The sequence below is a fragment of the Manis pentadactyla genome, chromosome 1 (genome assembly GCF_030020395.1).
Source record: "Manis pentadactyla isolate mManPen7 chromosome 1, mManPen7.hap1, whole genome shotgun sequence".
Lineage (NCBI taxonomy): Eukaryota > Metazoa > Chordata > Mammalia > Pholidota > Manidae > Manis > Manis pentadactyla.
Genome location: NC_080019.1, coordinates 93065604 through 93088582, shown reverse-complemented (window position 1 = coordinate 93088582; position 22979 = coordinate 93065604). Strand labels below are relative to the sequence as shown.

General features: G+C 36.8%; 1 protein-coding gene across 3 annotated transcripts in view; it reads left to right on the top strand.

The window, feature by feature from the left end:
• The window catches only part of IFT80 (intraflagellar transport 80), a 143077-nt gene that overhangs the window by 4094 nt on the left and 116004 nt on the right, over positions 1–22979 (top strand). For 2 of the 3 annotated variants that reach the window (XM_057499677.1, XM_057499681.1), the window contains exons 2-3: positions 5564–5648; positions 8119–8338. The exons of the other annotated variant lie outside the window; for it this stretch is intronic. In XM_057499677.1, the coding sequence (XP_057355660.1) occupies positions 5610–5648; positions 8119–8338 (259 nt within the window). In that variant the 5' untranslated portion in view covers positions 5564–5609. The remainder of the gene's footprint in view (positions 1–5563; positions 5649–8118; positions 8339–22979) is intronic. 3 annotated transcript variants of the gene reach the window in all.

Here is a 22979-nt window from a genome sequence, read left to right as displayed (position 1 = left end):
GATGCCACAGATTCACTATTTGCCTTCTCTGTGCTACACTGTCTTCCCCATGACCCCCCACACCATTTGTACTAAACATAATACCCCTCAATCCCCTTCTCCTTCCCTCCGCACCCGCCCTCCCACACCCCTCCCCTTTGGTAACCGCTAGTGCCTTCTTGGAGTTGGGAGTCTGTGTGTCTGCTGCTGTTTTGTTCCTTCAGTTTTGCATCGTTGTTATACCCCACAAATGAGGGAAATCATTTGGCACTTGACTTTCTCTGCCTGGCTTATTTCACTGAGCATAATAGCCTCCAGCTCCATCCATGTTGTTGCAAATGGTAGGATTTGTTTGTTTCTTTCTTTTTTTTCTTTTTAATTTTTTTATTAAGGTATAATTGATATACACTCTTATGAAGGTTTCACATGAAAAAACAATGTGGTTACTACATTTACCCACATTATCAAGTCCCTACCCATACCCCAATGCAGTCACTGTCCATCAGTGCCGCAAGTTGCTAGAGATCCACTATGTCCCTTCTCTGTGATACACTGTTCTCCCCGTGATCCCCCACACCATGTGTACTAAACATAATACTCCTCAGTCCCCTTCTTCCTCCCTCCCTCCCCGCCCTCCCACACCCCTCCCCTTTGGCAACCACTAGTTCGTTCTTGGAGTCTCTGAGTCTGCTGCCTTTTGTTTGTTCAGTTTTGCTTCATTGTTATACTCCACAAATAAAGGAAATCATTTGGCATTTGTCTTTCTCCGCCTGGCTTATTTTCACTGAGCATAATGTCCTCCAGCTCCATCCATGTTGTTGCAAATGGTAGGATTTGTTTCTTTCTTATGGCTGAATAGTATTCCATTGTATATATGTACCACATCTTCTTTATCCATTCATCTACTGATGGACACTTAGGTTGCTTCCATATCTTGGCTATTGTAAATAGTGCTGTGATAAACATAGGGTTGCATATGTCTTTTTGAATCTCAGAATTGTATTCTTTGGGTAAATTCCAAGGAGTGGGATTCCCGGGTCAAATGGTATTTCTATTTTTAGTTTTTTGAGGAACCTCCATATTGCTTTCCACAATGGTTAAACTAGTTTACATTCCCACCAGCAGTGCAGGAGGGTTCTCCTTTCTCCGCATCCTCACCAGCATTTGTTCTTAGTCTTTTTGATGCTGGCCATCCTTACTGGTGTGAGGTGATATATCATTGTGGTTTTAATTTGCATTTTCCTGATGATTACTGATGAAGAGCATCTTTTCAGGTGTCTGTTGGCCACCTGAATTTCTTCTTTGGAGAATTCTCTCTTCATATCCTCTGCCCACTTTTTAATTGGGTTATTTGCTTTTTGGATGTTGAGGCATGTGAGTTCTTTGTATATTTTGGATGTTAACCCCTTGTCAGATATGTTATTTACAAATATGTTTTCCCATACTGTAGGATGCCTTTTTGTTCTGTTGATGGTGTCCTTTGCTATACAGAAGCTTTTAACTTTGATGTATTCCCATGTGTTCATTTTTGCTTTTGTTTCCCTTACTGGAAGAGATGTGTTCAGGAAGAAGTTGCTCATGTTTATATTCAGGAGCTTTTTGCCTATGTTGTCTTCTAAGATTTTATGACTTCTAAGAGTTTTAGACATGACTTACATTCAGGTTTTTGTTCCATTTCGAGTTTACTTTTGTGTACACCATGATCTATTTTAAAACAGACACTTTAGCTGCTGTGGTGTGCATAGACTGTGAAGGGTTAGGAGGCCAAATAGGAGGCTATTGTAATTCAGGTTAACAGGTGATGGCACCTTGGACTGGAGTGATAATAGTAGGGATGATAAAAATCAGATATTTAGAAAATAGAGCATCCATGTTTTGTTTTTTACAAATTGGATTTGGGATGTGACACAGTGTCAGGGATGATTCCAAGATTCTTGGCCTGTGCAACTGGAAGAATGGAACTGCCATTTACTGGGTGGGAAGAGCATAGTTAGAGAAAAGAACAGGGGTTTTATTTGGATCTTAAGTTTGAGATGTCTGTTAAACATTCAAATAGATTTGTCAGTTGGTTAGATATAAAAGATGGGTTTTCGGTGGAGGAGTCTGAACTGGAGATATAAAATTGGGAGTTGTTGCTACGTAGTCAATATATTTAAATTAATATTAAGCCCTGAAATGGTGAAATCTCTGGGTAAAATTGAAGTATTTCCAGACTCTCTAGCCTGGCTTTAGTTCATCTGCATATCAATAGGAGTTTCCAAGGGGTGGGGAGAAGTATCCATTTATATATCAATAGGTAATCACAGGGGCGTGAGAGGGTTTATCTGGACTGAGACAGTGGGTGGAGCTCTCTTATGCTACAGCCTGGTCAAGAGGGAGATGGGCAGATTGCTAAGAAATAAACGGGTTTCTTAACTTTATTTTTCCCTTTGACTGAGTTCAGTTTTAGAGGTATTTTGCCCTGGGATTTCCTCCCCAGAGTTACAGATCACCTTGGCAGTGAGCTTAGAGGTATAAGGACTGAGCCCACAGTTTAAGGCTGGATAATTCAGGAGAAAAGGTTGGAGATATTTATTCCCACTGTAACTGCAATTCCTTACTATCCCTAAACTACCTTCTGAAGTAAATCTTAACACCCCTAGTGGGATTGAAAAGGAATCCCACAAATTCCATGTGCTCCTAGAAAGTTTGCCTCTTCCTCCTTAGAAAACTCTGCATCAGCACTAAAAACTACCTAAAAGAATGGTTCCAGGAAGAAGGTTACAAATTAAATTTATTATCCACCTTCCCATAAGAGACCACTGGGATTATTCTATCATACCTTACATTCCCTGTTTACCTCAGTTTCACCATTCAAGACTTGAAATTCTCTGCATTAATTCATTATTAGGTTTAGCTGTTGATGACAGTAACTTAAACATGACAAGCGTTTATTCTCTGTTACTTAAAAGTCTGAGTAGACCTCTCACAAGGTGAAGAGTCTTAGCCCCATTCATCTTGTTGCTGTGGCCTAAATGCATGGGCAGTGTTACTCTTATTTTCCAAGTTTCTTTTTGACAGTCATGCATAACTTGCTGCTGTATTTTTGAGATTGAAAGGGTAATTGTAGGAGCAGGAAGATCAGTTCTGGGTCTATTGCAATAATCGAGGCAGGGGATGATGGTAGCTTTGGACTATCATGGAGGTGCTGAGGCCAGATTTAGAGTATATTTTGGTAGTTGGACTGCCAGGGTTTGTTAGACACATTTTTTCTCTTAAGCCCCATGAATATTGACCCCCACTTGACCAAAAGAACTTATAAATGATTTTTAGTAGCAAAGGTACAGCTGCTCCCCTCTGCTACCTATATAAAGTTGTAAAATAGATCAAGTTATCTATACTCTAGAAATTTTCTTTCTGTTATCTACCTCCTTGCCAATACCACTGACCTGTCAGATCCTTGGTGACCAATGCCTTTGGATAGATAAAAATGCCCCAATGCAGCCCTTGGGCAGCTCTGTACTTCCCTCACTGGTTACGCTTAGTGCTATTTTTCCCTTATTCCTCTCTTCAGTCTCTCATCAGAATGCTCATAACCTCCAAACAGATGGTCTCAGCTAAACAGGGCGTGTGGGGAAGATTTTTCTGCACAAGGGAGAATCTTCCCAGTATTAGGATGCCACCTTTCTCTTTCTCTGATTCCTTGGCACTGTATTACTGGATGGCTGCAGATTCATGTCTCATGAAAAATACTGCCTTTTCTATTTACATGGGATTTATGATTTCTTTGGGGGAGGAATTATTCCTAATTATTATGGATTTCAGCAGTTTAAGGTATTTTGATGTAGGATACATCATGGAAGATCTTTTAAGTTTTTGACTAATTTGTATATTCAGATAATATATATTTTTTCTTGTCTATTGTGTTGTCATTTCCAGAAGCAACAGTTTGTCTGCTTTATTTTTTTTTAATCCTTCTAAGCTGGATGAATTTGAATTATTATGAAAAGCAGCATTTTGTAAATGTTTTCACTCTTTTTTCCCCCTCTAATTGGAGAACTCTCATGGAAGAGAGGAAGAAACTTTGAGAGAGGTGTTGAAACTCCTAAGGGCCAAAAAGTGAGCCTTGGAAAGTATGCCTGGTAGAGACTGTATTCCTGCTTTGGCTGCTAAACTGAGTCATACTTTTGACGTTGAACAGAAATCTCCCTAAGCGGACTGGAAGAGGTTTCTGACCCTAACTGCATACTGGCTGACCATATGCCTTCAGAATTTTTTCTGTGGTCTTAATTTTTTCCCCCCAGTCTAGCAAATTTAAGAATAGAATATGTGAAAAAGGTGCTTTGAAATAAAGCTGTATTTAGCACCTTGCTGATCTAAAAGTTAAAAGTCTTCCTGGATTTGGGAGAATGAGAAATTATCTAAGGGAGGCCCTCTGAATTCTTATCTATACTCAGCACCTCCTTTGATGTAAGTAATTTTCTACTCAAAGGAGATTTTTTTCCTTTAATTACACTTTCACATATTTTTAATCTTTTAGGTTACTGATGATGTTACTCAGAAAGAATTCCATAACTATAAATTGTATTGAGACAATTTAGCATTTTCTTGATTTGTATCTTTTGATGACATGGTTATTTGGAGCAGTGTTAGTCTTATTTTTCCAAATTTTTATTTGGCAATTACATTGTGATTTTTATGTGCCTTTTATAAGGGATTTATTATCTCTTCCTTGAATAACTCTCATTTTTCATATTGTCACCATGGCAACCATAATTTTTTGGCAGTGTCTCTACCTCCAATAGAATGTAAATCTGAGATTGGGTTACTAAGTTGATAATGACATAATATTCCCATGTGGGTTCCAGAATTAAGGCCCTTAAAAATTAATGTTAGCCCTTGATCAGACCTTTGTAATTTATTCTAATGTACAGTTGACCTTTGAACAATGTGGAGGTTAGCTGCACCATTTTTCCACACTGTGGAAAGTCCACGTTAACTTTTGACTCCCCAAAAACTTAACTACTAATAGCCTCTGTTGACTGGAAGAAGACTAACTAATAATATAAACAGGTGATTAACATGTATTTTATATGATATATGTATTATATACTGTGTTTTTAGAATAAATTGCAGAAAAGAATATGTTTTTTAAATTGTTACAAATCTTCAAAAATTTTTTCAGTGCATGGGTCTACATATAAGTGGACCCATGCAATTCAAACCCATGTTCTTCAAGGGTGAGCTGTATATCCATTTAACAGGATCAACATTGATCTACCATTGAGGTGTTCTCAGTTTACAGAATCTTTTGACTTGGACTCAGGACAACCTTTGAAAATTATTTATCTGACCAGATTTAGTGGTGTTCTGCACTCAGAGGACTGTTTTAGGCAGGTTGTAGAGGACCATTGGAGTCCAACCCTCAAGGCTTCCAATCACACCAACTAGTTTTACTATTTCCATGTATTTCATGCCAGCAGGATTGAAGGTATTTGAGTGACCTTGGGTTACTGACATGTTTTATTTGCTTTTATTTTTTTGTGTGCATGTGTTTGTTTCTAATGCAGATTTTGTATTTTCCCCCTATATTTTGTTTTTACAGTAAATACAATCAAGTGGTATTTAAAATTTTTGCTGAAAGTGGAGACATGAGACTGAAGATATCTCTTTTAAAAGAACCAAAGCATATCCTTTTAATGGTTATTTACCTTAGTGTGATAAACTTATAATATTTTTTAAAGTTTTCTTCTATTTTGTATTCAAGCTGAAATTTTCTTCTATTTTGTATTCTAGTTGGTTTTTAAAATTTCATACCTTTAATGGTAATTTATCTAAATTGTTTTTGAAGTATTTGAGATCATGTGTTGCAGGTTAATTCTCCAAAGCAAATTATTTGCTCTAAATCTTATATTTAAATTCTTCTTAACATATTTCTTACTCTACCTAAGTACCATACTTCAGTACATAAAAAAACAGTTTTTGTTTAGTCTAGTAAGATCTTAAAGAGAACCTTCTTTTTAATCAAGTAATTTCTTTGCTAGTGTGATCTGTTATGTGATCTATCTATTTCCATTGATTTCTGCTCTATTTCTTCATACTCATGATAGAAAGGAGGATAAGCTGGGAAATCTGAGTGTCAGACCTTTATTATTTCACATAGGAAGGTAGCAATTACAAATATTCTCTCAAATGCATGACCCTGTATTTTGTCAGCAGGAATTCACAATTACGTGTCAGGGAGATGTGACAGGTCTTTCTACCTTTATTCTTAGTTATTAAGACCAGTGCTTCTGAAAGTATCATCTGCAAACTTTATTGCAGGTCTATGAAGGCATAAGTATGAAAATTGAAAGCAAGAGGTAAGAAATTTTCGGCAGTTGACACTGTCACAACATCCAAATATAAGATCATTTTTCTAGTAATTCTCTTTCATTTTATCTTAAAAATGTTGATCTGAAACAGATTTGAAATAAATAAACATGTGGTCCTTCATCAGAGATAGAAAAGCACTGATTTAGCATTTGATCAAACTTTTTGAGTTTATATTATCTTGTCTGCTTATTTTACCTTTTTAGTGAAAACACAGTTCTTTTTATTTCCCCGTAAGTCATTTTTACTCTTTTCAAAGTGTGTCCTCATGAGTTCATGTCATATGCAATCTTACAGATTTTGACTATGTCCATTGTCTGGTTTTAACTTTTCAAGCTGAAGAATAAGTCTCTTTAGACTTTTAAAATCTGGCAGTCCTCACATTTCTCCCATAATCTTAGTTGACCTATTAGTTTGAAGACACTAATCGTGCAGGTCTGACGTGTGTCTGTATAAGCTAAATGGTTTTTGTTTTGGCATGTGTGTTTATGGTGGTTTTATTTTCTCTCTTTTCCAGTTTTACCTAACATTCTCCCTTCTTTCTAAAGGTTTTACCTAAATTGTTGAGGCTGCAACAATTATATTGGAATAGTTTTTTCCGTAACAGTCTAGTGATATCCAGTCCTTTTGTTTAGATTATATTGAGTCCTAACTATTTCAATGCCACTTTATTGCCTATTTGTGCAGACTTGTAAGATCTAGCTATACTTTTTTTTAAACCTTTTTGGTTATTTGCTTAATCTATCATATTTTGAAGTATTGAAAAACATCTCAGAACATCCCAGAATATTTATGGCACATTGCCTCTTTTACTGTGGAGTTCACTGATTGTTTAGATAAGTCAATAAAAAGCACTGGTGATAAGAGGAGAAAGTAAAAGGATTATACAATAACAAGAGAACAAACAACCCAACCAGGAATGATCTGATAATATAGAACTTCAGATATAAGAAAGAGAAAGCGTCCCTCATAAGTGATAAATTGAAATGCCTTCTCTAGATACACAATTCTGTTAGGGGAAGCAGCCTGTTCTGGTGGAGAAAGTTAAGGGCTGCTTGAGCACCTCAATTTATAGAAATCCTCCTGATAAATCAGAGACTGAAAAAATGGATTAAATAAAGAATTTTAGGGTTCGTAATCCAGTGCTGTGCACATTGTGGATGCAGTCAGTTGTAATGTAATTTTTTCCTGAATTTAATGTCAAAAAGTTTTGTATGATTTTAGTTTTAGCTATTAAGCTGTAGGTTTTTCCTAGGTAAATTGTTATTGTAATGTGTAATTTAAGCAGGTATTTTACTTTTAGATTTCAGTCTTCTTGAAAACACCTCATTTTTTTAACTTATCAAAAATAAGATGTTTATTCTATTAACTTAAGTGATATAGATGCATGCAAATTTAAAAAGTATAGTTCCCTTTTCTCCCCACCTATCTCTCAACAATTTAGTGTAGATTCTTTCATAAGACTTGTTAGTTGTCTTTGTATATCTTTTGGCCTTATTTATGGAATATTTTATAACACAATTTAGAAAATTTCATGTAGTCAAATCTTTTTTTTTCTTTTGGCATCTGGATTTCTTGCTTCCCATTCTTCTTACATCTGTTTTAATAGATGCTTATTTTCCTTTTGGTGGAAAAAATATGAAAGTCATAAAATGAAAAACACATTTAGATGCTTGAAATGTTTGACCCTATTTTATTCTCTTCTTATAATCTGCAACTGCAAATAATTTTATTTATTAAGATGTAAATGACTTTTGTGTTTTGCGTCTCCTTAACATGGTGCCACATCAAGAATTAGTAAGCTGTGTGGGCTGGACTACTGCTGAAGAACTGTATTCATGTAGTGATGACCACCAGATAGTGAAGTGGAATTTGTTAACCAGTGAAACAAGTCAAATAGTAAAGCTTCCTGATGATATTTACCCTATAGATCTTCACTGGTTTCCAAAAAGTTTAAGCATAAAGAAACAAACTCACGCAGAAAGCTTTGTCCTCACAAGTTCTGATGGTAAGTTTCTAACAAATGTTCTATGTTTGTCTTTGTATTTAAAGTACATAATATACTAGTATGACTTACGCTTTGAGTTGTTTTAGAAAACCAATATTTGTGGATCTACATACCTTCATCTATAGATTTTATGCATTTTCTATGTTGGTTTAGGTACAGGCTGTAAAATTTTTATAGAAGAAAGTAAATTAAACTGGCATATACTGAGGTTTACTTTTCCTGTGCTCTCACAAGGTATTAAGCTATCATCAGTTTTGGTTTCTAATATTTTTGAATTTAACTTGATAATGTAACCATACTAAATAAATGCTTATTTTAGTATGATACAACATACTCATTTAGTAAGTTATCTATTAAATATAGTCTTTATTTTCTAGTATATGTTAATTTTCACTTACAGAGAATACTTTAATTTGAACTTAGTTTTATTATTGGTGAATAGAAACCATGATTTTTCTACTTTTTTTATTATCTTATTTTTTTTTAAATTTTGGCATCATTAATGTACAATTACATGAGCAGCATTATGGTTACTAGACTCCCCCTATTATCAAGTCTACACCACATACCCCATTGTAGTCACTGTCCATCAGCATAGTAAGATGCTATAGAATCACTACTTGTCTTCTCTGTGTTAGACTGCCTTCCCTGTGTCTGTCCCCCACCCCACATTATGTGTGCTAATCGTAATGCCCCTTTTCCCCCTTATCCCTCCCTTCCCACCCACCCTCCCCAGTCCCTTTCCCTTTGGCAACTGTCGGTCCATTATTGGGTTCTGTGAGTCTGCTGCTGTTTTGTTCCTTCAGTTTTTGCTTTGTTCTTATACTCCACAGATGAGTGAAATCATTTGATACTTGTCTTTCTCTGCCTGGCTTATTTCACTGAGCATAATACCCTCTAGCTCCATCCATGTTGTTGCAAATGGTAGGATATGTTTTCTTCTTATGGCTGAATAATATTTCATTGTATATATGTACCACATCTTCTTTATCCATTCATCTACTGATGGACACTTAGGTTGCTTCCATTTCTTGGCTATTGTAAATAGTGCTGTGATAAACATAAGGGTGAATATGTCTTTTTGAAACTGGGCTCCTGCATTGTTAGGGTAAATTCCTAGGAGTGGAATTCCTGGGTCAAATGGTATTTCTATTTTTATTTTTTTGAGGAACCTCCATACTGCTTTCCACAATGGTTGAACTAATTTACATTCCCACCAGCAGTGTAGGAGGGTTCCCCTTTCTCCACAACCTCACCAACATTTGTTGTTGTTTGCCTTTAAATGTTGGCCATCTTAACTGGCGTGAGGTGGTATCTCATGGTGGTTTGAATTTGCATTTCTCTGATGACTAGCGATGTGGAGCATCTTTTCATGTGTCTGTTGGTCATCTGAATTTCTTCTTTGGAGAACTGTCTGTTCAGCTCCTCTGCCCATATTTTAATTAGCCTATTTGCTTTAAAAATTTTTTTTAAATTTTGGTATCATTAATCTACAATTACATGAGGAACATTATGTTTACTAGGTTGCCCCCTTCACCAAGTCCCCCCAACAACCCCCATTACAGTCACTGTCCATCAGCGTAGTAAGATGCTATAGAATCACTACTTGTCTTCTCTGTATTGCACAGCCCTCCCCTTGCCTCCCCCCACATTATACATGCTAATTGTAATGCCCCCTTTCTTCCCCCCCACCCCCCTTATCCCTCCCTTCCCACTCATTCTTCACAGTCCCTTTCCCTTTGGTAACTGTTAGTCCATTCTTGGGTTCTGTGATTCTGCTGTTTTGTTCCTTCAGTTTTTTTCTTTGTTCTTATACTCCACAGATGAGTGAAATCATTGATACTTATCTTTCTCCGCCTGGCTTATTTCACTGAGCATAATACCCTCTTTCTCCATCCATGTTGTTGCAAATGGTAGGATTTGTTTTCTTCTTATGGCTGAATAATATTCTATTGTGTATATGTACCACCTCTTCTTTATCCATTCATTTACTGTTGGACACTTAGGTTGCTTCCATTTCTTGGCTATTGGAAATAGTGCTGCGATAAACATAGGGGTGCATCTGACTTTTTTCAAACTGGGCTGCTGTATTCTTAGGGTAAATTCCTAGAAGTGGAATTCCTGGGTCAAATGGTATTTCTATTTTGAGCATTTTGAGGAACCTCCGTACTGCTTTCCACAATGGTTGAACTAATTTACATTCCTACCAGCAGTGTAGGAGGGTTCCCCTTTCTTCACAACCTCGCCAACATTTGTTGTTGTTTGTCTTTTGGATGGTGGTGATCCTTACTGGTGTGAGGTGATATCTCATTGTGGTTTTAATTTGCATTTCTCTGATGACTAGCGATGTGGAGCATCTTTTCATGTGTCTGTTGACCATCTGAACTTCTTCTTTGGAGAACTGTCTGTTCAGCTCCTCTGCCCATTTTTTAATTGGATCATTTGCTTTTTGTTTGTTGAGGTGTGTGAGCTCTTTATATATTTTGGATGTCAACCCTTTATTGGATCTGTCATTTATGAATATATTCTCCCATACTGTAGGGTGCCTTTTTGCTCTGTTGATGGTGTCTTTTGCTGTACAGAAGCTTTTCAGCTTGATATAGTCCCTTTTGTTCATTTTTGCTTTTGTTTCCCTTGCCTGGGGAGAGATGTTCATGAAGAAGTTGCTCATTTTTATGTCCAAGAGATTTTTGCTTGTGTTTTTTTCTAAGAGTTTTATGGTTTCATGACTTACATTCAGGTCTCTGATCCATTTTGAATTTACTTTTGTGTATGGGGTTAGACAATGATCCAGTTTCATTCTCTTCCATGTAGCTGTCCAGTTTTGCCAACACCAGCTGTTGAAGAGGCTGTCATTTCCCCATTGTATGTCCATGGCTCCTTTATCATATATTAATTGACCATATATGTTTGGGTTAATATATGGATTCTCTATTCTGTTCCACTGGTCTGTGGCTCTGTTCTTGTGCCAGTATCAAATTGTCTTGATTACTGTGCCTTTGTAGTAGAGCTTGAAGTTGGGAAGTGAGATCCCCCCAGCTTTATTCTTCCTTTTCAGGATTGCTTTGGCTATTCAAGGTCTTTTGTGATTCCATATGAATTTTTGAAGTATTTGTTCAGTTCGTTGAAGAATGCTGTCGGTATTTTGATAGGGATTGCATTGAATCTGTAGATTGCTTTATGCAGGATGGCCATTCTGACAATATTTATTCTTCCTACACAAGAGCATGGGTTGAATTTCCATTTGTTAGTGTCCTCTTTAATTTCTCTTAAGAGTGTCTTGTAGTTTTCAGGGTATAGGTCTTTCACTTTCTTGGTTAGTTTTATTCCTAGGTATTTTATTCTTTTTGATGCAGTTGTGAATGGAATTGTTTTCCTGATTTCTCTTTCTGCTAGTTCATCATTAGTGTAAAGGGATCCAACAGATTTCTGTATATTATTCTTGTAATCCCACAACTTCGCTGAATTTAAATATTAGATCTAGCAGTTTTGGAGTGGATTCTTTAGGGTTTTTTATATACAATATCATGTCATCTGCAAACAGGGACAGTTTTACTTCTTCCTTGCCAATCTGCATGCCTTTTATTTCTTTATGTTGTCTGATTACTGTGGCTAGGACCTCCAGTACTACGCTGAATAAAAGTGGGAAGAGTGGGCATCCTTGTCTTGTTCCTGATCTTAAAGGACAAGCTTTCAGTTTCTCAGCTGTTAAGTATAATGTTGGCTGTGGGTTTTTCATATATGGTCTTTATTATGTTGAGGTACTTGCCCTGTATACCCATTTTGTTGAAAGTTTTTATCATGAATGGATATTGAATTTTGTCGAATGCTTTTTCAGCATCTATGGAGATGATCATGTGGTTTTTGTCCTTCTTTCTGTTGTTGTGGTGGGTGATGTTGATTGATTTTCAAATGTTGTACCATCCTTGCATCCCTGGGATGAAACCCACTTGATCATGATGGATGATCTTATTGATGTATTTTTGAATTTGGTTTGATAGTATTTTGTTGAGTATTTTTGCATCTATTTTCATCAGATATATTGGTCTGTAATTTTCTTTATTTCTGGTGTCTTTGCCTGGTTTTGGTATTAGAGTAGTGTTGGCCTCTTAGAATGAGTTTGAGAGTATTCCCTCCTCTTCTACTTTTTGGAAAATAAGGAGGATGGGTATTAGGTCTTCACTAAATGTTTGATAAAATTTATCAGTGAAACCATCTGGTACAGGAGTTTTGTTTTTGGTAGCTTTTTGATTATCAGTTCAGTTTCCTTGCTGGTAATTGGTCTATTCAGACTTTCTGTTTCTACCTGTGTGTTGTGCCTTAGATGGTTGTATTTTTCTAGAAAGTTGTCCATTTCTTCTAGGTTATCCAGTTTGTTACTATATAATTTTTTATAGTATTCTCTCATATTTCTTTGTATTTCTGGGGTGTCTATAGTGATTTTTCCTTTCTCATTTCTGATTCTGTTTATGCATGTAGACTCTCTTTTTTTTTTCTTGATAAATCTCTCTAGGAGTTTTTCTGTTTTGTTTATTTTCTTGAAGAACCAGCTCCTGCTTTCATGGATTCTTTCTATTGTTTTATTCTTCTCAATTTCATTTATTTCTGCTTTAATCTTTGTTATGTCCCTCCTTCTATTGACTTCGGGCCTCATTTGTTCTTCTTTTCTAGTTTCATTAGTTGTTAGTTTAGACTATTCATTTTGGATTGTTCTTCTTTCCTGAGGTAGACCTGTACTGCAATATACTTCCCTCTTAGCACAGCCTTTGCTGTGTCCCACAGATTTTGTGGTGTTGAATTGTTGTCATTTGTCTCCTATATTGCTTGATCTCTGTTTTAATTTGGTCATTGATCCATTGATTATGTAGGAGCATGTTATTAAGCCTCCATGTGTTTGTGGGCTTTTTAATTTTTTTTGAGTAATTTATTTCTAGTTTCATATCTTTGTGATCTGAGAAACTGGTTGGTACAATTTCAATCTTATTGAATTTACTGAGGTTCTTTTTGTGGCCTAGTATGTGGTCTATTCTGGAAAATGTTCCATGTGCAGTTGAGAAGAATGTATATCCTGCTGATTTTGAATGGAGTGTTCTGTAGATGTCTGTTATGTCCATCTGTTCTAAAACGTTGTTCAGTGCCTCTGTCTCTGCTATATTTTCTGTCTGGTTGATCTGTCCTGTGGAGTGAGTGGTGTGTTGAAGTCTCCTAAAATGAATGCATTGCATTCTATTTCCCCCTTTAATTCTGTTAGTATTTGTTTCACATATGTAGGTGATCCTGTGTTGGGTGCATAGATATTTATAATAGTTATACCGTGTTGTTGGACTGCCCCCTTTATCATTATGTAATGTCCTTCTTTGTCTCTTGTTACTTTCTTTGTTTTGAAGTCTGTTTTGTCTGATACAAGTACTGCAACTCCTGCTTTTTGCTCCCTATTAGTTGTATGAAATATCTTTTTCCATCCCTTTACTTTCAGTCTGTGTATGTCTTTGTGTTTGAAATGAGTTTCTTGTAGGCAGCATATAGATGGGTCTTGTTTTATTATCCATTCAGTGAGTCTGTGTCTTCTGATTGGTGCATTCAGATCATTTACATTTAGGGTGCTTATCAATAGGTATGTACTTACTGTCATTGCAGGCTTTAGATTCATGGCTACCAAAGGTTCAAGGGTAATTCCCTTACCATCCAACAGTCTAATTTAACCTACTTTGTATGCTGTTACAAACACAACCTAAAGATTCTTTTTTTTTTTTCCTCCTTTTTCTTCCTCCTCCATTCTTTATATGTTAGGTATCGTATTCTGTACTCTTTGTCTGTTCCCTTGGGTGACTTCTATTTAGTCTTAGGAATAGTTCCATCTATAGCAGTCCTTCCAAAATGTACTGTAGAGGTAGTTTGTGGGTTTTGTTTATGTGAAAATTGTTTAATCCCTCCTTCAAATTTAAATGATAACCTTGCCAAGTAGAGTATTCTTGGTTTGAGACCCTTCTGCTTCATTGAATTAAATATATCATGCCACTCCCTTCCGGCCTGTAAAGTTTCTGTTGAGAAATCTGATAGCAGCCTGATGGGTTTTCCTTTGTATGTGATCTTTTTTCTCTCTCGTGCTGCTTTTGAAAGTCTGTCTTTATCCTTGATCTTTGCCATTTTAATTATTATATGTCTTGATGTTGTCTTCATTGGGTTCCTTGTGTTCGGAGATCTGTGCACCTCCATGGCTTGAGAGACTATCTCCTTCCCCAGATTGGGGAAATTTTCCACAATTACCTCCTCAATGACACTTTGTATCCCTTTTTCCCTCTCTTCTTCTGGTACCCCTATAAAGTGAATATTGTTCCATTTGGATTGGTCACACAGTTCCCTCAGTATTCTTTCATTCTTAGAGATTCTTTTTTCTCTCTGTGCCTCAGTTTCTTTGTATTCCTCTTCTCTAATTTCTGTTCCATTTACTGTCTCTTCTACTACATCTAATCTGCTTTTAAATCCCTCCATTGTATGTTTCATTTCAGATATGGAATTTCGTAATGATTGAATCTCTGTCTTAAATTCATTCCTGAGTTCTTGAATATTTTTCTGTGCCTCCGTGAGCATGTTTATGGTTTTTATTTTGAACTCTTTTTCAGGAAGATTGGTGAGTTCAGTTTCATTTCGCCTTTTTTTGGGGTTTGTGAAATTTTGGTCTGAACCAGGTTCCTTTGACATTTCACATTTCTATGTGGCACCCTGTAGTACCCAGAAGCTCTAGTCTCTGTTGCTGCTCAGCCCCTAGAGTGAGGTTGGGGGTCATAGGGGAATGGTGCTAGTGCCTGGGGGGAGGAAAGAGCTGTTTCTGATTCCTGTCTGGAGTGCCTGTCTCTAGTATCAGAGCCAGTGGGTCGAGCACACAGGTGTAAGCCTCTGTACTTTGTGTCTCCAGCTGTTGTATTCAGGGCCTCCCTCTGGCTGGCCTCACGCCAGCACAGTGACTGCCGGATTGTGAGCCGGTGCCGGCAGGCCAGGAGGAAGGCTCAGCAGACTGTGTGTCACAGTGGGGGGCCTTGGAGCTGAGTAGCCAGCCAGGGGGATGGAGCGCCTGAAGCTCCTCAAGTTCCTGACTTGCTGGGCAGAGCTCACCCAGACAACCTTGTCCACCTATCCATTCTCCCATGCAGCAAGATCTGTGCAAACCCTGCCCCTTCAGCAGCCCTCTTGCTGCTAGGAAGCCTCTCACACTGCCTGCCTTTCCTTTGTCCCAGAGCAGCCAGATGTGGATCCCCATCCTCCACAAAAGGCTGGAATCTCAGTCTCTCAAGCACTCCACCTGTTCCAGCTCCCCAAACCCACCAACCTCCAGAGCACCACACACTGTAAGTTTGTGTTCCAGAGCAGACCTCTAGGGCTGGGTGTTCAGCAGGTTCTAGGCTTCCACCTCCTACCTGCTCATGTTTCTCTTCCTCCCACCTGTGAGCTGGTGTGGGGGAAGGGCTTGGGGTCCATTAGTTCAAGGCTTTGGTACATTACCCTGTTTCATGAGGTCTGCTCTGTTCATGAGGTCTGTATGCAGTCCGGTGCAGCCTTCTTTCCTGTTGCTGTTTTAGGGTTAGTTGTATTAACTATATTTTCGTACTGTATGTGGTTTTGGGAGGAGTTCTCTGTCTCACCTCTCACACTGCCATCTTGAATCTAGGAATAAGTGATTTTTCTACTTTTTAAGGGAATGTCTTTACTTTCATAGAAATAACTTGAACTGTTTTTGTCTGTATTACACTTTATCTCCTTTGTCAGTTAGGGTACATTCATCAAAAGTAACAGAACCTTACTTGGCTAATTTATGCACAGATGGAGTTTTTTGGTTCACCTACTCCAGGGGTAGAGCTTCAAGTACAGCTGCATCTGGCCCCCATTCTTACCATCTCTTAGGCTCTCTCCACAAGATGAGTATGATGGTAGCCAGCAGCCCAAACAAGGCTCATCCTACTAGAAAAGAAATCTCAGTAGAGAGAGTGCTTCTTCCTCAATATCTCTTGCAGGCAAGTTGCAGAGAGGGTCCTGGATGAGCTTGGGTCATGTGCTCATCAGTGAGTGAATCACTTTCATCAAGAGAATGGGACATTGAGCTAGCATGGCTGGCCTCACGCCACTGTGGAAAGGAAAGGAGAAAAAAGAGAGCTTTTGTAATCAGAACAGGGAAGGGATGTTATGGTAAACACACGTCAAGATTCTATTTCTTTTACAGACAGAACTTTTGGTAGTTTTTTTTTTAACTTATTTTTTGAATCTCAATTAAATGAGATAATTTTGTGAAAGTACTTTGTATGGTGCCTTGTGCTTAAAAGATTGACTCTGAATCACAGCTAGAATTTAGTTAACCTCAGATGATAGAAATGAGGGATTGACTTAAAAAAGAAACTTAAAATTTTGAAATAATTTCACATTTACTAGAAGTTTGCAAGAATTGTATAACTGATTCCTGCATATCCTTTATTAAAATTCACTAATTGTTAATATTTTGTCCTAATGCTTTATCATTGGTTCTCTCTCCTCTCTCTCTCTCTCTCTTTTTCTCTTCCCCCCTCACCACACACTCTTTTCTGGAGCATTTGAGTGTAATTTATAGACATGCCCCTTTATGCAGAAATACTTCAATGCATTTTTGAATAAAGATTTTGTTGCATAACAATACATTGATCTAAATCAGGAGATTTAACATAAATGCAATACTATTAACTAATGTACAGTTCATAATCAAATTTTAACAATTATCCTAATGTTTTATTTTTAATTTTTTATTAAGGTATGATTGATATACACTCTTATGAAGGTTTCACATGAAAAAACAATGTGGTTACTACATTTACCCATATTATCAAGTCCCCACCCATACCCCAGTGCAGTCACTGTCCATCAGTGCAGCAAGTTGCCAGAGATCCACTGTGTTCCTTCTCTGTGATACACTGTTCTCCCCGTGATCCCCCACACCATGTGTACTAAACGTAATACCTCTCAGTCCCCTTCTCCCTCCCTCCCTTCTCACCTGCCCTCCCATACCCCTCCCCTTTGGTAACCACTAGTCCATTCTTGGAGTCTGTGAGTCTGCTGCCATTTTGTTCCTTCAGTTTTACTTCATTGTTATACTCCACAAATGAGGGAAGTCATTTGGCATTTGTCTTTCTCCACCTGGCTTATTTCACTGAGCATAATATCCTCCAGCTCCATCCATGTTGTTGCAAATGGTAGGATTTGTTTATTTCTTATGACTGAATAGTATTCCATTGTATATATGTACCACATCTTCTTTATCCATTCATCTACAGATTGTCCTAATGTTTTTTAAGAATTTGTTTTTTCTGGTATAGAATAACATTGCTTTTGTCATCTCTCTTAAGCCTCCTTTAATCTGGAGCAATTCCTCAATCTTTCTTTTTAGGATCTTCACAATTTTGAAAAGTATAGGCCTGCTATTTTTTTTATTTTGGTATCATTAATCTACAATTACATGAGGGACATTATGTTTACTAGACTCCCCCTGTCACCAAGTCCCCCCTACATACCCCATTACAGTCACTGTCCATCAGCATAGTAAGATGCTGTAGAATCACTACTTGTCTTCTCTGTGTTGTACAGCCCTCCCCATGCTCCCCGCCCCGCATGGTATACTTGCTAGGCCTGCTGTTTTTATAGAATGTCTATCAGTTTGTTTTTGTCTGTTCCCTCATGACTAGATTCAGTTAATACATTTTTTAGCAGCAATACTTAGGGCATCATATAGGGAGTTTCATGGTGCTGGTTTGATTCATTACTGGTGAAGTTAACTTTGAGTACGTCAGAAGGTTGTGTTCATTAAATTAATCCACTGTAAAGTTACTGTTTTTCCCTTTAAGTAAATAATATGTGAAAGGATACTTTCAAACTATGTAAAAATATTCTCTTCCTCCTCAAACTTCCTCCCACTATCTTAACATCTATTATGATGATTCTTGACTGAATCATTTATTAGTAAGATGGTTGCCAAAGGATAATTTTTTTAAACTTTGTAATTCCTTCCATACTGATTAGTTGGTATTGTGCTGCAAGGAAGAGCTTCCTGTCTCCTGCCCCTTTATTTATTTGTTGAGTTATGTCAGATCAGACTCATATGTTATTTTAATTTTTGAGTATCCTGCTATAATAATTTTTTTTTATTTGATGCTAAAAATTGTTCCAGAATTGGCCAGTGGAAGTCCCATCAAACCAGCTCCACTGAATTTTTTTAGGGGGAGGTTATGTTTCCTTATCAGTTTTTGAGCACTTTACTGAAACAAGTTGTTCCAGGCTTATCTTGTACATTCCCAGTCCCAGCCCCCAAATCAGCCATTTCTCCAAAAGATCTGTTCTTTATTTTGGTGATTAATGGTATTTAAAAACCAAGATGAGAGTGCTAGGTGTGCTCAATTCAATGGAGTGTTTGCTTCAAGGCTCTTTCAGAGGACAAAACTAAGGAATATGAACATAAATGTATATTAAAAAACATACAGCCATAAGGGGATTAAGGGGGCAAAATGACTAGTACACATAATGTGTGTGGGGCACACAGGGAAAGCAGTATGGCACAGAGAAGACAAGTAATGGCTCAATAGCATCTTACTATGCTGTGACTATAATGGGGTATGTGGTGGGGACTTGATAATGGGGGGAATCTAGTAACCACAGTGTTGCTTAGGTGATTGAATATTAATGATACCATAATAGAAAAAACAAAAAACAAAAAAACATACAGCCAGGTGGAGAAAGACAAGTACCAAATGATTTCCCTCATTTGTGGAGTATAACATCGAAGTAAAACTGAAGGAACAAAACAACAGCAGACTCACAGACTCTGAGAAGGGACTAGTGGTTACCAAAGGGGAAGGGTGGGGAGGGAGGGAGAAGGGGATTGAGGGGTATTATGATTGGTACACATGGTGTGGGGGTGGTCACAGGGAGACAGTGTAGCACAGAGAAGACAAGTAGTGACTCTGTGGCATCTTACTATGCTGATGGACAGTTACTGCAGTGGGGTATGGGGTGGACTTGATAATATGGGTGAATGTAGTAAGCACAATGTTTTTCATGTGAAACCTTAATAAAAAAAAATTAAGAAAAAAGAAAAAGGCATAACTCTGTTGGTGGCCAACTGTATTCCTGCCCTTCTGAGCAGATGGGTGCCAAGGGTGGCCTCTTGTCATTTTGTAGGTGGGGCTGGATGTTTAGTGGACTTAGAAGGCTCCCTGGTGGACACCACAATAGGTATTTCAAAGAAGAGTAAGTACAAATGGCCATGAAACATGATGAAAAATTCACCTTTTAAATTATCAAGGAAATGCAAGTCCAGTCCTAACAGTACCCAGCACAGAGTGAGCACTCAATTAATGTTTTGTTGAGTAACAATGAAATCAAGACCACAGTGAGATACCAGTTAACATCCATTCAATGGGAGAAATTAAGAAGTCTTGACAATATCAAGTGTTGAGGATATACAGCAACAGGACTGCTTTACATATTGCTGGTAAGCAAGTCAGTTAGCCAATTCGGCATTATCTTATGAAGTTGAAGACTTAACACTTCTATAGCCCAGAATTCTACTCTTAAGTATGCCCAAGATAAACTTTTGCATGTGGATGCCTGAATATACCTAAAAGAATGTTCACAGTGTCATTGTTTATATTAACAAAAACCTAGAGGCAACCCACATGTCCACAGACAAGTTTATGGACATAAGAACTTTAGTTATGTGCACAGAACGGGAGTGAGTGTCCAACAACAGATGGACAGCCACACCATGGAGTGATATTATTGTGAACTTATTCTCTGATCACCAGGTTAGAAAATTAAAAAATAACAATAAGATAATAAAAAATACATTTAGAAACAAAAAAACGCACAAAAAATACGTATCTACAGCTATTTTTTCTCTCTTCCTCTCTCCCTTCCTTTCCTTTCCTCTTCCTGTCCTTTCCTCCTTCCTTCACTCCCTTCTTTCCTTTCTTATGTCTTTTCTGCCTTCCTTTCCTTCCTGTTTTTCTATACTAAAAACTGTGAGTTCATTCTGATACCACCAATTCTAATTCAGCACCACAGGGTCAATGCTAGTCTTCCTTTTTTCTGTACTTGGGAATAGTGAGGAAGCCTGGCTCCGATTATTCTCAATATATTTACTCATTTGGTCAATTCTACAATACATAGTCGGTTGTTTCAGCATTTCTAATCTATACTACTGTAAAAAATTAGGATTCAATATTTGCTTACTGTTTTTGTCTTCACACTGAGGATATAGAGTCAGAATCTTGTGTTCAAAAGTTACTTGCATTTACTCCCTGCTTAAGTGTTGTCATGTTATTCATTTAAAATAGATAAGTGTATTTATATTTATTTACCATTTAAGGTCTCTCACCTCCCTGATCCCTGTTAATATGATTAATTCTGAAATATGTAAAACGTTAACATGGGTGGTTCTCCAAAGTCAAAACTATATTAAAAAAACATACTCAGAGCCATTACCCACCCAATCCCATATACTCTGTTTCTATTTACTCCCTATAGGTAACCAATCTCTTTGGTTCAGGTGTATCCTTTCTGTGTTTCTTTTGGTAATAACAAACAAATACATATATGTTTTCTCATTTCACCTTTTTGATTACACAGAAGGTGGCATACCATATATTTTCTTTGCATTTTCCTTTTTTAAACTCAACAGTGTATGAGGATTGACTTTTATCTGGTGAATCTGGACAGTAAATATAATTAATCTTGATAATTTCTGCATCTGTTTTCCTGAATTATGAAGATTATTTAGTCACACTTAACAAAGAATAATTGCTTGGTCTCTAGTTTATACTGGCTACAGATAAAATAGTTTCTGATAGAGTAAACATTTCTAAAGTAAGGCAAATGTAATTTAATAGATAAATATGTAAGATTAAGGGAAAATATATTACACCTCTTGAAAAACTATAACATTTAATATTATTTTTGGGCTTACTATATAAAAAAATAAAATAACATGCCACAACTAGCAGAATAGTTGAGTGTTTTCTCCTAAGCTAGGATGAGGACTATCTGGAATCTTGTGAGAGGAAAAGGATTATAGATTAAAGAAAAGAAGTGGAAGGGTAAGACAGAGCATCCAGAAATGAAAAAGAAATGTTCAGAAAAAGAAGAAAGTATCATTGGGAAGTGGTCGAGGGGTTTCCTGCCACATAATAATCTGAGGTCATTTTATATATTAGTGCTATATTCTTTGTTATCCAATACTTTAAAATAAATCATTATTATGATTAAAAAAACCCACATGAGATCTATTCTCTTTACAAATTTGTAAGTGTGCTGTACAGTGTTGTTACACAGTATCATACAGTAGATCTCTAGGACTTTTCCATTTTGTATGATGGTAACCTGATACTTAAAAAAATTTTTCCTTCAAGATTTAATCAGTTGCTTAGGGTTCTCTTTTCTACTTGCCACCACCTTCTTCCTTCTGATTTTCCTTTCCCAGTGCTGGCCGAAAAAGTTACAGCTTTTGAGTTTGTTCATCACTCTTCCATTGTTCCCTCTATCACTCCCCTCCGTCTTCTGTGTTAGTGGTAACATTCAAAAAAGATCCCTGGGATGTGAGGTGCAGGTCCTGAAATACAAAAAGCAGGTTTTTGCAAAGCATTTTGTGTCATCAATAATTCTCTCTTCAACATTGTTATCTCTTTTTTGAATATTTCATGCAGCTGTGTGCGACATTTTAGAGGAGATTTTTCTAAATAATGTATTAGAAAAGTTACATTTTAAAAAGAGCTGCATTATTTAAAATTGTATTAGGGTTGCTACTATGTAAAGGAATTCTGGCATAAAACCTTTTGTAAATCCATTTAACACTCCTTAAATTATATTTTAATGAAAGTTGGTTTTTTACACATTGTATTAGATACCTTAAAATAATCCCATGTTCTTCTACTAGTTAATATGTCCATTTTAAAATCTGACTTTAAAAAGAATTTGTGTGTTCTTTTTTTATCAGAAGTTAGCAGTTGCTTTTTGCAGCCGTCAATCATTTCTGCTGTTAAGCAGTCTGTGAAAGCACTTGTGTGCCCTTTTTCCTAACACCTTACTCTAATCCATGTCCTGTTTCTGTGAACATTTTTTAAGGCATCTCCAACTTGAAGAAATGTGTTTAATATAATTTTAGTCTACTTCCTTTGTTCTTATTCTCTTTTATAACATTTCCCACTTTTTAGTTTACCTTTTATTTAACAAGAGATTATTTACCTCAGGATTTAAACATCCATTTTGTAATCCAAATCATTCATTGTTTAATCAATAAATGAATCATATTGATTATACTCTCTTCCCTAACCAACCCCTAGTGAATAATTAGAAATATATTAGTTGATCTCTAGTTTTGGTCTTGCATTTTTAAAAGGTTATGTAGAAACATTGGAGAGAAGAACCAAAATAGTTAAATGGATACTTAACAGGTTTTAAACTATTTGGTGTATGTAATTTTATATTTGTCCTTTACTCTGGGTGTGCTATTCAAGCAATTTGTAACAATCAGACACAATATGAAGGCCAGAGATTTATTGAGTGCCCAGTTTATGCAAAGAGCTGACTCTAGTTGTCTTCTATGAAGTCACAGGAAGCAAGAATAATTTTGGCA